The sequence below is a fragment of the Saccostrea cucullata genome, unplaced genomic scaffold, assembly GCF_032062105.1.
Source record: "Saccostrea cucullata isolate Sc308-1 unplaced genomic scaffold, CSIRO_AGI_Scuc_v1 ctg146, whole genome shotgun sequence".
Lineage (NCBI taxonomy): Eukaryota > Metazoa > Mollusca > Bivalvia > Ostreida > Ostreidae > Saccostrea > Saccostrea cuccullata.
In genome coordinates this window covers 487,848-502,496 of record NW_026919274.1, presented here as the reverse complement: position 1 = coordinate 502,496, position 14,649 = coordinate 487,848, and the positions used below count along the sequence as shown (strand labels likewise).

At 33.5% G+C, this 14,649-nt stretch overlaps 1 protein-coding gene across 1 annotated transcript in view; it reads right to left on the bottom strand.

The window, feature by feature from the left end:
* Positions 1-7,873: 7,873 nt before the first annotated feature.
* LOC134283834 (uncharacterized) overlaps positions 7,874-14,649 on the bottom strand; it is a 38,384-nt gene continuing 31,608 nt past the window's right edge. The window contains exons 32-39 of the mRNA XM_062766344.1: positions 13,247-13,392; positions 12,673-12,798; positions 10,976-11,062; positions 10,508-10,617; positions 10,365-10,423; positions 10,097-10,242; positions 9,105-9,258; positions 7,874-8,185 (exon numbers count right to left, since the gene is read on the bottom strand). Coding sequence (XP_062622328.1) covers positions 9,113-9,258; positions 10,097-10,242; positions 10,365-10,423; positions 10,508-10,617; positions 10,976-11,062; positions 12,673-12,798; positions 13,247-13,392 — 820 coding nt within the window. The 3' untranslated portion in view covers positions 7,874-8,185; positions 9,105-9,112. The remainder of the gene's footprint in view (positions 8,186-9,104; positions 9,259-10,096; positions 10,243-10,364; positions 10,424-10,507; positions 10,618-10,975; positions 11,063-12,672; positions 12,799-13,246; positions 13,393-14,649) is intronic.

Genomic DNA, 14,649 nt, shown 5'->3' with positions numbered 1-14,649 from the left:
ATAAAAAGAAAATTATGTTTAACCTCATGCAAACTTTGTTTTGGGGGTTGGGAGGCGTAAGGGATAGATGTTTAGGTTCATTAATGGGGGTAACAATCTTTTAATAGATATTTCAAGTCTAAATTACAAGTAAATTTTACTTTAAAGATATTGTTTCGGGAGGGAGGGGGTCACCTATGTCTGCATCCCCTACTCAAAGTTATATTCCCTCATGTTTATGAGTGAAAGTTGATAGCAATGGAATAGCTTTCTAAAACTATTTGTATCATTTTGGCATTTCCTAATCTATTTTATGACCATTGTAGCGAAAATAAATCCTTATATTAGTAATCACATGTAAAGCCATGTGCATGCAGGTGAAAAACGTACAGTGTAGTTTTTTTCCTAGATATAGGCCAATCAGAGATATAGGAATTATTCTATCGTATTTATATAATTAAAGGTTTATATTCACAGTGCCCTTAAGATTTATTTAGTTATATATAAATTAAGAATATATCCAAATCAAAAATACATCAAAATTCAGAATTCACTTAGATAGCACTCAGATATGAAGCATTGTGTGATATAGAAATGCTTAAGATTTTTGTACACACAGTAAGAGCTTTTACATTTGAAAATTGTCTTAAAAAGAGGATGGGTACGGATTATTTTTTCCACAAATTCTACAAATAAGGAAACTTAGAATAAAATTTTTTCTGAACAAATTAAAGCATTACATTTTGAGTTTATCTAGCCCATGTTCAACAAAAGGTACCCCATATTTTTTTTCATGCAAAAAAGAACAGAAATACAAAATTAAATAGGTGTAGTGTATTCACTTCCTTAAACTTGGTCTGAAACAATGTTACAAATATAATTTTTGTCCCTCGCTTTTGCGAAAGCGTGGGTACATTAAATCTCATTCATTTGTCAGTCTGTAAGTCTATCAGTCTGTCACAAAAACTTTTAACCTTGGCCATATCTTTTGAATGAGAAGAGACAGGGCGTTCATATTATATATGTGTATTACCTATGACACGACCTTTCTAAATTTGACCTTGCAGTTTGTCCTACTTTTCAACAGTTTAAATCTTACTTTAAATTGGAAAAAACTTTAGGAGAGAGTAGGGCTTTCTTTGAGTTTTATATATATGATTTCTAACCCCTTGATTTAGACCTTCATGTTTGCCCTAATTTAAAAAAAATCAACTTTGGTGATAACTTTTGATTGACATAAGAAAAGGGTTCATATTTGACAAAATGTTCCATAAATAATGACGTCTCACCCACAAAGACACCGAAAAGCGGGGGACCACAATTCTTTGAATTTGAAGAAGGATTGCTAGACTACAGTATTCAATATCAAAGTCCATAAAACAATACAAAATAGTAGCCAATGAAACATCAGAGGTGGGATCAAATAAGAACTCTTCAGAGGGGAGAGAGTTAAGAGTTTTATCAAATCAAACATCAAAAAATTAATTTTTTTTCAGGCACTCATAGAGTTACCACTTGCTAGGTTTATACTCAATACTCAAGACCAATGAGCAGTTAAGGTTCTTTTTCATGCTTACAGTTACTGTGACACAACAATTTTTTTAAAAAATCTTTCATGAGAACATTTAAAAAATATTCTTTTCAAGGATAGCAAAGCCTTGATTTGCCAAGTTTATGTAGAAGCATACTTAGGAAGTGCAGATTCAAATTTGCCCCCCCCCCCCCGGATGGGTTGGGGTTTGAAGGGGCCACAACTGGCAATAAAAGTTTAACATAGGGAAAAATTCTCCACTCAAACAGTATAGTCAGATTAATTTAGAGGCATCTGCAGGTAGTGGTAGATATAAATTTATAGAACATTTTATGCATGACACCCCAAACTTTTATGTTTAAACTTTTCAATACTGTAATGATTTCTGCTTTTTCTTATCTAAAGTGGTAAGGTGAGCAATGTGGCTCATGAGTCTGGTTTTATAATGCTATTTCCTCCCCAAGTTAAAATTTTGTAAATCTTACGACACAAGTAAACTACACTAAAATACAGTTCTGTTTTATCATTTTTTCACTTTGTTAAACAGTATTGCCATGGGTACTAGAGTAGTAAATTTCTATGAAAAGTGCTTCTTAGTTTGAGTATGCTTTCAGTAAGACCTCACCTGATGCAAGATACTTTTGATTTTGATGAATATCAGTGCTATGTATACTTAAAAGAGAAAATATTTCATAGAAATCGTGTTTTTTAAGCTCATCTGAGCCGAGGGCTCAAGTGAGATGTTCTGATCAAAATTTGTACGTTGTCTGTCGTCGTCGTCGTTGTTGTCTTATTTTTTCACATTTTCACCTTCTCAAGAACCACTGGGCCGATTTCAACCACACAATATCCTTCGATGATAAGTTTCTTCAAATGAAGGGCCACACCCTCCTCAAGGGAAGATAATGACACATTAGTGAAAAATAATTGCATAATTCAAAAATCTTCTTCTCAAGAACCACTGGGCCAGGAAAGATGAAACTAAATATAGAATCATACTGTAGATTCAAATTTGTTCAAATCATGATCCTTTGGGGTAGGGTGGAGTCACAATGGACGATCAAAATTTTACACAGATGTAAATAGGAAAAATATTTGAAAATCTCAAGAACAGCAAAGCCATAATTGGTGATATTTATATGTAGGCATCCTCTGGTCGTGTAAATTTAAGATTGTTCAAATCATAGCCCTGGGGGTAGAGTGGTGCAACAATTGGGGATAAAAGTTTTACATAAAAAATAGAGGAAAGAAGATGTGTTTGTAAAACACTATGCGCCCGGCGGCAACAAAGTTCGAAAAGCTGTTTTTAGCATATAGGTCATAATCAAGGCACAAGGTCATTGACCTTTGTGTCATTAGAAAGAACTTAATTAGTGGAGTATGCATGCTAAATACAAAGTCTCCATTTCCTGTGGTTCAAAAGTTATGGCGAAAGTTCGAAAAAGCTATTTTTAGCAAGTAGATCACAGTCAAGGCCACAAGGTCATTGAGCCAAGTGTCATTTAAAAAAGCTTAATTAGTGGAGTATTAAATATGCAATGTAGTTTCTATTTCTCAAAGCTATGGCAAATGTTAAAGTTGACAACAGACAGACAAACAGATAAACAAACAAACAGACAGACAGCACAAAAACAATTATACGCCCCTTGATCTATCGATCCGGGCGCATAAAAATCTTCTCAAGACTGCATAGCTATTTTTAGTCATATTAACATGTAAGCATGCTCATGTAGGGAATTTTTGTCTTTTTAATTCAACCATATCAATAAAATAAAATATTATTTTAGTTCCAAAATAAATAAATGCATTAATATGTCGTAAATTTGCGTTTAAAGAAATTTCTCTACCACTCCCTTCTCCCTCTCTCCACTTCCATACTCCCTTTCTCTCACCACTCCCATTCATACACTCCCTCCCCTTTCCCTCACCACTCCCCCTCTCTCCACTTCCATACTCCCCTTTCTCTCACCACTCCCATCCCTACACTCCCTCCCCTTTACCTCACCACTCCTCTCCCCACTACCATACTCCCCTTTCCCTCATCGCCCTCTCTCTCTCCCATCTCTCTCTCTCCCATCCCTCTTTCTCCACTCCCTCCCAAGGAGTGTGTGTAGAGGGAATGTGGAGAGAGATGGGAGTGAAGAGGTGAGGGATAGTCACCCCTTTCTCTCCCTGACATTCCTCTCCACCCACTTACTTTTCTTTCATCTTTCGCTCACTTACTCCCCACTCTCATTCCTCTCTTTCTTTTTTTTTTTTGCTTGTTTTCCTTTTTTTGGTTGCTGTTTCCTTCCAAAAACTATGTATACATACGAAAAATTGATATTTTTAAGTGCTTTATATCTGTGAATTATGATAATAGTTAAAATTTACATAAATGGATGAAGTAAACGTACGTCAAAGCCGCACTCATGATTTTTACAATTATTTTGAAGTTTCTTGTACAACTGATTTGCCAGAAAGTATATCTATATATTTTTATATTTACGAGATAAATCTTACATGCGCGTGCATTGCAAGCCAAGAACCTCCGACGCTTCTTTCCCTTGTAACATAAACATTTATGTCCAGTACAATTGTAAAATAAAAAAAATGTAAAAACAAAATGTCTTTGAATATTTATTATTTTTAGTTATAAAAAGACTTTGACTTTGACTTTCTAATATAACCAGTTAGATACTAATCGTACATAGGACGCTTTACTTTTACTTAAGCTTTATTTTTACTGTAATCTGTACTTTAGTTAAAGGTACTTGGACACAGATTTGAAGTTCTTATTTTCTCTATAATATTACGACTTATATATTTTAATAGCATTTCACACAAAAAATAATTAAAAATCTTATTTCGTTTCAAAGATATTGAAATTTCAAATTTTTCGGCGGGTTTGATTGACATATCCTAGCACTCTCACAAATTTAATTTTATTCTTAATCCTTAGGAAAAGTGGTAATCTCGTTTTATATAAATGAAAAATATTAATACTATAATCCAGAAAATTCAGAGTAGACACGTCCGAAGGAAAAACAAACACACGCTATATTGTCAGTCCGTGCAGTTGTGGTAAGCAGACTGTGACGATTGAACGCATCCGGTGAATTCTAAATATAAACAATAATAGAACTCGAGCCCTGTTTACAAAAACTGTGTACATAACACGGGTGTGCTCGATTTGCTAAACTCTGTACGCATCTCTTAGTTCGGAATGACGATACTTGTGAAAGTGTTTTGCTTTCTAACATTCCTACGCTGAATAAAATTATTTTTCTTGATAAAAGTTTTAATATTTCTCATTTTAATCAAAATTGCCACTTTTCCTAAGGATTAAGAATAAAGTTAAAATTTATGAAAGTGCAAAGATGTGTCAATCAAACCCGCCAAAACATTTAAAGTTTTAATAACTTTAAAATGAAATAAAATTTTAAATTAATTTTTGTGTGAAATGCTATCAAAATATATAATTCGTGATATTATACAGAAAAAATGAGAAAATATTAACTTCAAATCTGTGTCCAAGTACCTTTAAAGGAATTGAAAAAAAACCCCAAACAAACAAGCAAGCAAAAAAACTTCATGAGGCATTCTGGGTTTCTTTGTTAGTGAATATCATTATGATACTTTTATCAGATACGTTTTATTTTATTTTATTTTTTTTGTGGACAACCTGGATGTGATAGCTGAACTCTACCGACCGTGAATCACTACTCAACAGTTACCCGTGGTCAAGCACTAAAGCCTAACGGGTCAACAAAGTAAATTGATAAATCACTGGACCGTTAATCTTGAGCTTACTACAAGATATCTTAAAATCAAATGCCTGCGAAGACTGATACCATTTTTTTCGAAAAAGGTTCCATATATTTTTTGGAAAAGTTAGAGGGAAACTTTTTTAAATGAATGAAATACAAGAGGCCAATGGGCCATATCGCTCACCTGAGCATTGTGGCTAGGAAGAAAAAAAAATCAATCCAGTTTTGAAAAGCTAAAATGCATGTGGTCTCAACCTACTCCTAAACGGTATAAGGGGGAATGGATTGAATTAACTTGAATCTACAAAGAATGCTCACATATTTCTTTGACTTACTGTGGCTTTTTCCCTATAAATTTGAACTTTCATTTTTGCCCCATCCTATCCCCAGGGGTCAGGATTTGAACAAACTTGAATCAACACTACCTGAGGACGCTTCTTTATAAAAATCATGGCCTTGTTGTTCTTGAGAACAAGATTTTAAACATAGAGAGCTAATGTACAAGTTATTTTCCCAAAAATTTTGAGTGCTACTTGCCTGTTTTATATGCATGTTGGAATCCTTTTCAAATAGGAGGTTAATTAGGAAGAGGGGATGGTTTTGTTTTCACAAAATGTTGTGAGATAAGTTAAGGTAAATGGGGTACCGAAATATCGTGACTATCAAACATCAGAAGTCAAAGAAAGAATCCTTTCTTTCCTTGACTGATTTTTTTTGAACGAGTGTGAGGTGAAAAAATACGAATTTCTCAAAGCATAACTTTTTACCAAATATATATACTTGTATATATATGCGTGACACAGCCTATCCTGCTTCTGCTAAGTATAATGATACAAATCAATGTATACGTTGTATTCAGAAAGAAGAAATTCTCATCCGAAGGTCACAAATTTGGTAAAAACAGGTATTTTAGGTTAAAACTCTTGAAAGAAAAATTTCAGAAACATTTTTAATTTTATTTTATTTATAAAATATTATAAATACTAAGTACATTGTAATATGGTTTTGAATTTTTAATCATGTTTTCTGAGGCCGAGTATTTGTATCTTTTCAGTCTAATCATGATAATTCCACCATGCTAGAGCATGTTCACTTGGACCCGTCCCCAGTGTTATAATTTTTTAAGGCCGCTATAACACCCTATTTCCTTTTTTATGCTGCAATAGGCAGACAAATCCAAACCAATACATGTGTTTTATTTTCCGATTGTTAATCATTTTCAGGCTTCCTTCTTTCCTTTGAAAAACGCAAAAGGATGCCATGTCTGCATTTTAAGTGCATGCAATATATGTTTCATTGTTTTGCCCCTACCCCCCCCCCCCCCCCCCCCCCCCATGTAAGACAAGTCTCAGCCGTTCATATTCATCTTTGAAAAATATCATATACGGTGTATTTTCATGAAGTCAAATTGGCTGCCACCAGTAACTTCAATTCGTAAATGTTTTAATTTATACATTTCTGAATTAAAAGTCCAATGCTATTTTCTATAAGTTACTGATGTAATGTATTGCCATTTTGTGTGATGCATATTTTATAGATGGAAAATATGGAAACATTAAGTTTCTGTAGAGATGTGCATATCCCTGAAGCTGTCCAGTAATTCAGGTGTATAAAAAATTATAGCGTTCGATGCGTTTTTTCATGCGTGCAAATGCGTGTGTAGGTAACTTTAATTTTTTTATCGTAAGGAACAACGTGCACTATTGAAAATACCACCCTGCTAATGCAAAGTGACAGTGCGCTAGCAAAAAGTTGATACTGTTGCACTCATTAGTGAGAACGCATTGTTTGCAACGCATTGTTGTGCTAACACACACCACTCCGTCTCTCTTACATACACCACACCGTCACGCAAATGCAACTTTACATACCACAACGCACAAAGCACACCGTTACGCTGACACAATATTGCGTAATGTATCGTGTGTTAGCGTGACGGTGTGTTGTGTAAAGTTGCGTTAGCTTGCGTTTGTGTTATGTGTTGGAGCGTCGGCGTGATTTGTTAGTGTTTTCACTTTTGGCTAGCGTGTTGTTCCTTATGAGCTATATCACTTTTGTAAATGGACCTAATGGGACAAGATATACATGTATGGAAGTTATGCAATTATTTTTGAAAAAGTCCCGTGTATTTCTGCACGGGATCGGACCTTCTTTTTTTCATGTGCATGATATTCACAGGAAGAGAGTATCATTACTAGTTATAACGATTTGTTTTACGTATTTGCTTATCTATCTATTATTGTGCCCCCTTATGTCCTCTCATGTTTTTGCAAATAAACGAAGGATACTGTCCTTTCTGACATATTTAAAAAAAAAATAAAATCTAAAGTCGTCATGTTGAAGATTTTACTTAAAAAAATATGTCAGAAAGGACAATATGAAACCTTTATATAACACTGGTCAGATATATGAACGACTTGTCTGTAAAAACAATATAAATTTTGACAGTTTCATCTGTTTAAAAATTCGTTAATTACTCTCACAGTCTTAAAACAGGTGGTATACTTTTGAAAAAAATCTTCGACAGGAAAAAATAAAGATATCACCTTTATTCATGGAATGAATTATATATCATAGTAAAAAATAATACATTTGTTTTCTTCATTTGATAAATATTTACGAAAGCAACAAAATATCTTTACAGTAATAGACATAAACATTTAATAATATGTATAAACATTTTTAAATAATATATATAGATATTTAATAATATGTATATTTTCTTCAATATAAATTCTGAGAGCAACAACACATCTCTTTACGTTAGTAGGCATAAACATTTCTTCCATTGACATTGTTAACAAAACAACGAAAACATCATTTTCGTTCAGTCATTGACACACAATGCCGGCTTCCAATTTTTAGAAGTATTTTAAATGATCCCATCCCAAAAGTGTTGTCACCATCTTTAGTGATTAGCAACGTCCTAAAAAAAAAATGAAAATATGAACTTTAGGAACAGTTTTAAAAAGATACATGAAGAAAAAAAATAAATAAAAAAGATAAAACTTCGGTAGCAATGAACATCTCTTTACCGCATAAAAATGGCAACCAACCAAAACAGAGAAAGAAAGAAAAACAAATAGTAAGGATTTTTAACTTAACCTCTTTTCAAATTTGTCAATCAGTTTGAAACTGTTTTAAAGCAGTTTTAGTTTGAGCAAAAAGTCTGTTGTAGTATTTATATAATTTGCTTTAAAGTGCGAAAAAATTGCACCTTCCTATTTAATCCTATAGTAAGTGCACCTGTATTTTGTCCCTTAAAAATAGATTTCCCCCAAACTTGGTATGTATAATGAAGTCAATGTAAGTTATTTATGGTATGAAAATAAAAAAAATTTTTACTATTGTAGTTAAAAAGGTGAATTTGAGAAATTTAAAAAGAATTATGAAAAAAAACAATATTAAACTAGAAATTGATCTGTAATAATTGATCAAAATAGAAAGACATGGCAGACATCATTTCAAAATTCTCCGGCAAAGCAGAAAAAACGAGCGAAAACAAAAATCCCAAAAGATTCAGTGCTGGACAGTAATGGGTAACTGACACTATATGCCCGAACATTTGATGGACAAATCAAATGTAAGAAAGGGAAAACGGCACAGTACAGTTGTCTGTTTGTGGTCTGAGATATGAGGAATGTTAACAAAATAGAACTCGTGCCGAAGTGGCCTAAGTTGACGAAGGATGCCAATGTCATGGGTATTAAAATGTTCGTATAAGTTCATAGTGAAAATATTTATATTTGATTAAAAAATTGATAAAATTGTTATTGAAAAAGCATTGCAAGAGTGTCCATGCCCTTTTATGACCAACAAAAAGTAAACACAAATGTAAAACGTACCAGTTACATCAGGGAATTTGAATAGCTGGCGTGCAGAGTCTTCCACAGCCCGTGGAACAACACTTCTCCACCCCGGGACAGGTCCCGTCCCCCATACAATCCTCAAAGCAGGACCCACCGACCGAGGCTGGGGAACATGTACCTTCCTTCAGTTCTGGACAAAAACAATAATTTATATTCAGTATTGTTTCATCTGTTCTGATAATAATCAACATTTGTAGGTAAATATCTCTATTATTTTTTAAAAAATTAATATCATGTTTCTTTAATATAATCAGGAATCATATACCAGTCTCATAGCGTTCTTATATTCATTTTCCCCGATTTCATTGATTATAAAATTTATAATCTATAAGTAAAAACATGAAAATAGAAAGGTATGTTAAAAAATGAAACTCATTACCATTGTTTCCACCTTACCTAATTATGTCCACTTGTCAGATAATTATCTGAACTCATTACATAAGTTTTAAATTAACCTGCTAGATAGTAATGTCAACTTGTCAAATATTTGAAAATAGTTATGTCTTCTTGCCAAATGGGAAAAATTGAAAATGGAAAGTAACTTTTAGGTCAGTTAGTTGCTTTAGCACACTTTAATTAGAAGGTTCTATTTCTTTGGCATGATGATGATTATTAAATATATGTTGACATTAAGGTCAGACAAGTTTTCAAAAACTTTTCAAAATTCGACGAGAACTTTGACAACTGTTGACATTTATACTTCCTATTACAGATTGTTTTCAACTAGTGTACATTAAATCAATCTTCATGATTTGAAGGACGCTTTATAGATAAATATATAAAACTTAACAAAGAGGGAAATCCTAGACAAAAAAGCCAGCCAACAAACAAACAAACATGATACCAATTCCAGATACGCATTGTTATCATATTCACAATTGCCTACTATAACTCATGAGCAGGTAACCTTAATAGTCACGTAAACCTTTGATTAACTAGAATTTCTAAAAGAGAGATGGTTAACTCACGAGTGTCAAATGTCATATAACTTGTAATTTTGAGATCATGGACCGCTTGTTTTTCTCTAGCTTGTATCATCTTGGTGATTAAATCCATAAGAACCGCGTTGTCCGCATTGTACAAGATGACCAGGTCAACACGATTCTGCTTTGATCTAAAAAATGTAGAATAATGCAAAATATATAGTTATTAGTCGCAATGTTACTGAAATATATTGAACATTGCTAGAAAAGTACTTTAGAGCGAAACAAAACATGCAAAATAGCATGAGCGTACCGGAAAGATGTGATCTGTACGTCTACAATTGCTTTCGACTGACTAAAAAGCTGTAAGACCTAAATTAAAAAAAAAACATCATGAAATATGACTTCTTTTTCCAATTTTACGATAGTCTAAGTAAGGTTGTACAAGATACTGACGCTGGTTTTGATGGCGGTTTCCAGCTGTAGATAGTAGGATGATCGATGATCTAACAGGGACGGATCCCACTTATAATCCTGGAGCTCCATAGTGACGGAAAGCACACCCACTGCACAAAAGTAACCAAACGTCAGCGTATTAGAAATAGCAAAGCATTAAGCATATGAGAAGGTTCCCTTTTGCTGCAATATTTGTGTATATTTAGACTTTAAATAAACTGAAGCATATATCACCAGTATTATCAATTGAATAGAGTTTAGGGTGAACACATCCAGATGTCAATGTTAACAACAAAATAGATTTGGATAGATTTATTTGCTTGTGAAGTATCCTCCAAAACTTTTTAACAAAGAGACAGATGATCAAAACATACTAATGCAGTATGACCACGCATATTTACCAGATATACATCTCGTGTACATTACACATTTGAACAAGATTTATAAGGTGACAGTGAAGCTACTGACCATTTGCTGGCATTGTTGTCCTTGTTGTTGTTATCTGTACTGAAGGTTTATCTGTAGTTGTTGATGAGGAAACAGGCATCCATACATCTATCATATATGTAAAATAAGGTGTGTTTGTGAAATACTGATGACCCTATATAAAAGCTTGCAGACGATTAAGTTTCTCAAATGCAAGTCAAACTGTAAGGTCAAGGTTAAAATTATTGGTATCCAAGGGAAGGTCATGTCAAAGGAAATAAACATATGAAATATGAAGGCCCTAGTCCTAACGGTTCAAAGGTTATGGCCTAGATTAATTCCCAAACTCTACGGTCAAGGTCAAAAGGTCAAATATTTTTTTAAAATACCAAATCACAGGTCTTCTCACAGTCAATATACATGTGAGGTATGAAAGCGCTAGCACCATCTCTTTAAAAGTTATAGCCAAGGTATAAATTCGTAAATATTTGGTACAAGTGTGTCAAACCCCTAGGTCAAGTAACAAGGTCAAATTTGGTGGCACCTGAAGAAAGGCCTTTTCAATAGGAATACATCTGTGAAATATGAGGCCATAGCTCCACCCACTCAAAATTTATGGCCAAGGTTAAAGATTTTGCAGACAGACAGACAAACATGTACAGCCGGACAGAGCGCAAACTATATACTTCCTAATCTCCGATTAAGGGGGCATAAAGATTAACTTAAAATTAAACCCAAACCTGAATGGTTATACTGATTTTAATCTTCACTGTGAAATTTCTTGTGTGATACATAGAGAATAACACATACCCTTTTCTATATCGCATCCTGTATCACAAATATCAGCCAGAGGGCCGAGGGCCCTAGGGGCTGATACAGGATGCGATGTGGTTAAGGGTATGTTTTATTATGTTTATTACATTCTTAGTAATAAAATACAACACACAACAGCTTGAAAAATCAATTAAATATTAATCAAGGACTGACTACTGATATGTACGTAGCGTATTATATCAAAGAACTGTAATTTATAAAGAGAATGTGAATTAAAAAAAATATGTGTATTATCACAAGTACTCTTTTTAAGGTTTAATTTACTAGTTATGTGATAGTGATATCCACCACGCAAATCCATATCAACCATATCGGCTACTGTGACGTCAGGCATATCGCATATGCAAAAATCCTGTATTTATTACTAAGTATGTAATAAATCAAATTAAAAAACAATTATCATATAAAATAATTTATATTATTATACTTCTGTTAAAATGTTTCCTATATAAAGTTCAGAAGGTAAAATAACTATCTGTTATAGTTCACACATAGCAAAGCTATACCCCGGGGTATAGTTTTTGCTATCCACCCTCGGAAAATTTTCATGCAATTTTTGCCGCCAATTTTGATTTCCAGCGATAAATCTATTGACTGATGATGTCATAATGACTTCAGTAGCATTGTGCCGTTATCAGGATTTCATATTATTCTTGCAGTATTATCTTACTCCAAAAAATTCAACCCTCAGAAAATATAATATACATCAGTATAATAAAACGCTTATCCACTGGTTGTGATTGGGATAGCTCTTTTATCAAACCCTGGACAGGAAACTATTCCCCACTCACGACCAGTGGATAAGTGTATACTGAATATGATCACATTTATTTGTTCTCATTCAACTAAGATATTAAATCTAAAACTAAAGTAAGTGCTTTGAAAATTAATTATGATTGACTCACCGGTGCACATTTGACCACAACCATTAGAGCAGCACTTCCGTACACCAGGACATCTACTGTCACCAGTACATTGTTCTGTACACGAACCTACTGTTGTAACCAGAGGACAAGTGCCTGCCTTCACAACTGAGATAATATATAGAAATGGTTTACTTTTGTTTAGTTTTTCAAAGGAGGTCTTTAATCACTTTGTACAGTCTTACTTCATACTTCCATCAAAATTAATTAATTCAATAACTAAAATAAATATTACAAACTAAGTGATCAGTTTGAAGATTATTATAAACAATTTACAATGTCCTTATCTACAGATTTGTATTGTGTGTAATTATTTCAAATCGATCACTGTTTGTAACTTTCACCTTTTTTATTTTATTAAATGTGTGCAAGAACTTTTTGAGATTGAAAGTATAATATACAAATTTTAATTCTTTCACTGATATAGAAATGAAATTATGAAAAATGTACATGGCTCTATCCTTTTGATCTATCTTGAAGTTCATGAAAAGCAGGAAATATAATACAACAGTGTGTATTGATATATCATAACGTAATAAAAAAGATATGTACTAACCATAATCATACCGCAGATAGTTAGTGACGTGTAACTGATGTATGTATCCGTGATTGAGTAAGAGGAAGATTGTGTTGACCAGACTGGCAGCATCAGTTAGTGCTCTGTCATACGAGAGGACTAAATCAACAAACACTCCACCAGATCTGTTGAAAAGAAAACATCGATAATGGGGGTTTCAAAGTTTTTAGCTCACCTGAGCCGAAAGCTCAATTGAGCTTTTCTGATCATATTTTGTTCGTCGTCCGTCCGTCCGTATGTCTGTCCGTCTGTACACTTTTCACATTTTCGACTTCTTCTCAAGAACCACTTGGTCAATTTTAACCAAACTTGGTATAAAGCATCCTTGGGTGAAGGGAAATTTAAATTCTTAAAATGAAGGGCCAGGTCCTCTTACAAAGGATATAATCAAGAAAAAAAATAACAAAATAGGGTGGGGTCATTAAAAAATCTTCTTCTCAAGAACTACTTTGCCAGAAAAGCTGAAACTTATGTGGAAGCATCCTGGGGTAGTGTAATTTTTAAATTGTTCAAATCATGACCCCCAGTGTTTGGGTGGGGCCACACAATGGGGAATCAAAGTTTTACACAGAAATATATAGGGAAAAAACTTTAAAAATCTTCTTCTCAAGAACTACTGTACCAGAAAAGCTGAAACTTATGTGGAAGCATCCTGGGGTAGTGTAGATTTTAAATTGTCCAAATTATGACCAGTGGGGTACGATGGGGTCACAATAGGTATTACAAGTGGGTAATCTGGTTATGAATAGCATGGTCAAAGCTTCTCAGGTGAGCGATGTGGCCCATGGGCCTCTTGTTTAAATATAATTTTCAAAAGCACAACCACGTTGAAAATTAGACTACCGGGTATTCAATGAAAGCAGAGGCTTGTTACGTTATCCGAATCTGTCATATAACCGAATACGCAGGTCGCCTTTAAAATTTATCATTTCAACTTCTCAAAATATCAATCAAAGTCTAATGTCACATCCCTTTTTAAACGAAAATAAAATATGCATCTATCTTCATGAAGTGCAATTTCTAGTTCAGACCATTGTTCAGAACTAGGATGAGGTCATAGAGGAGTTCATCCTTTACACGCAAACTTATGTAGGTAGAAAACATTTAAGGTAGTCCGATCCTCAGGTTTATAAAACTAGCAGTTAAGTAATCAAAAGTACTCATAAAAGTATCTCTGAATCCATAAAGTTATGTAAATTTATCCACAGTGTTTCTTTAAAGTTCAAGATTAAATTTAATCATATTATATAGGGAAAATCGTCAAATCTCCAATATTTTTGCAGAAAAAGCGAATAGGAATATCAGCTATGCATTTTCTAATTGCAAATTGATCAACAAATATATTTAAGGTTAAAAAACGACAGGTATCCAGGCATTCAGAG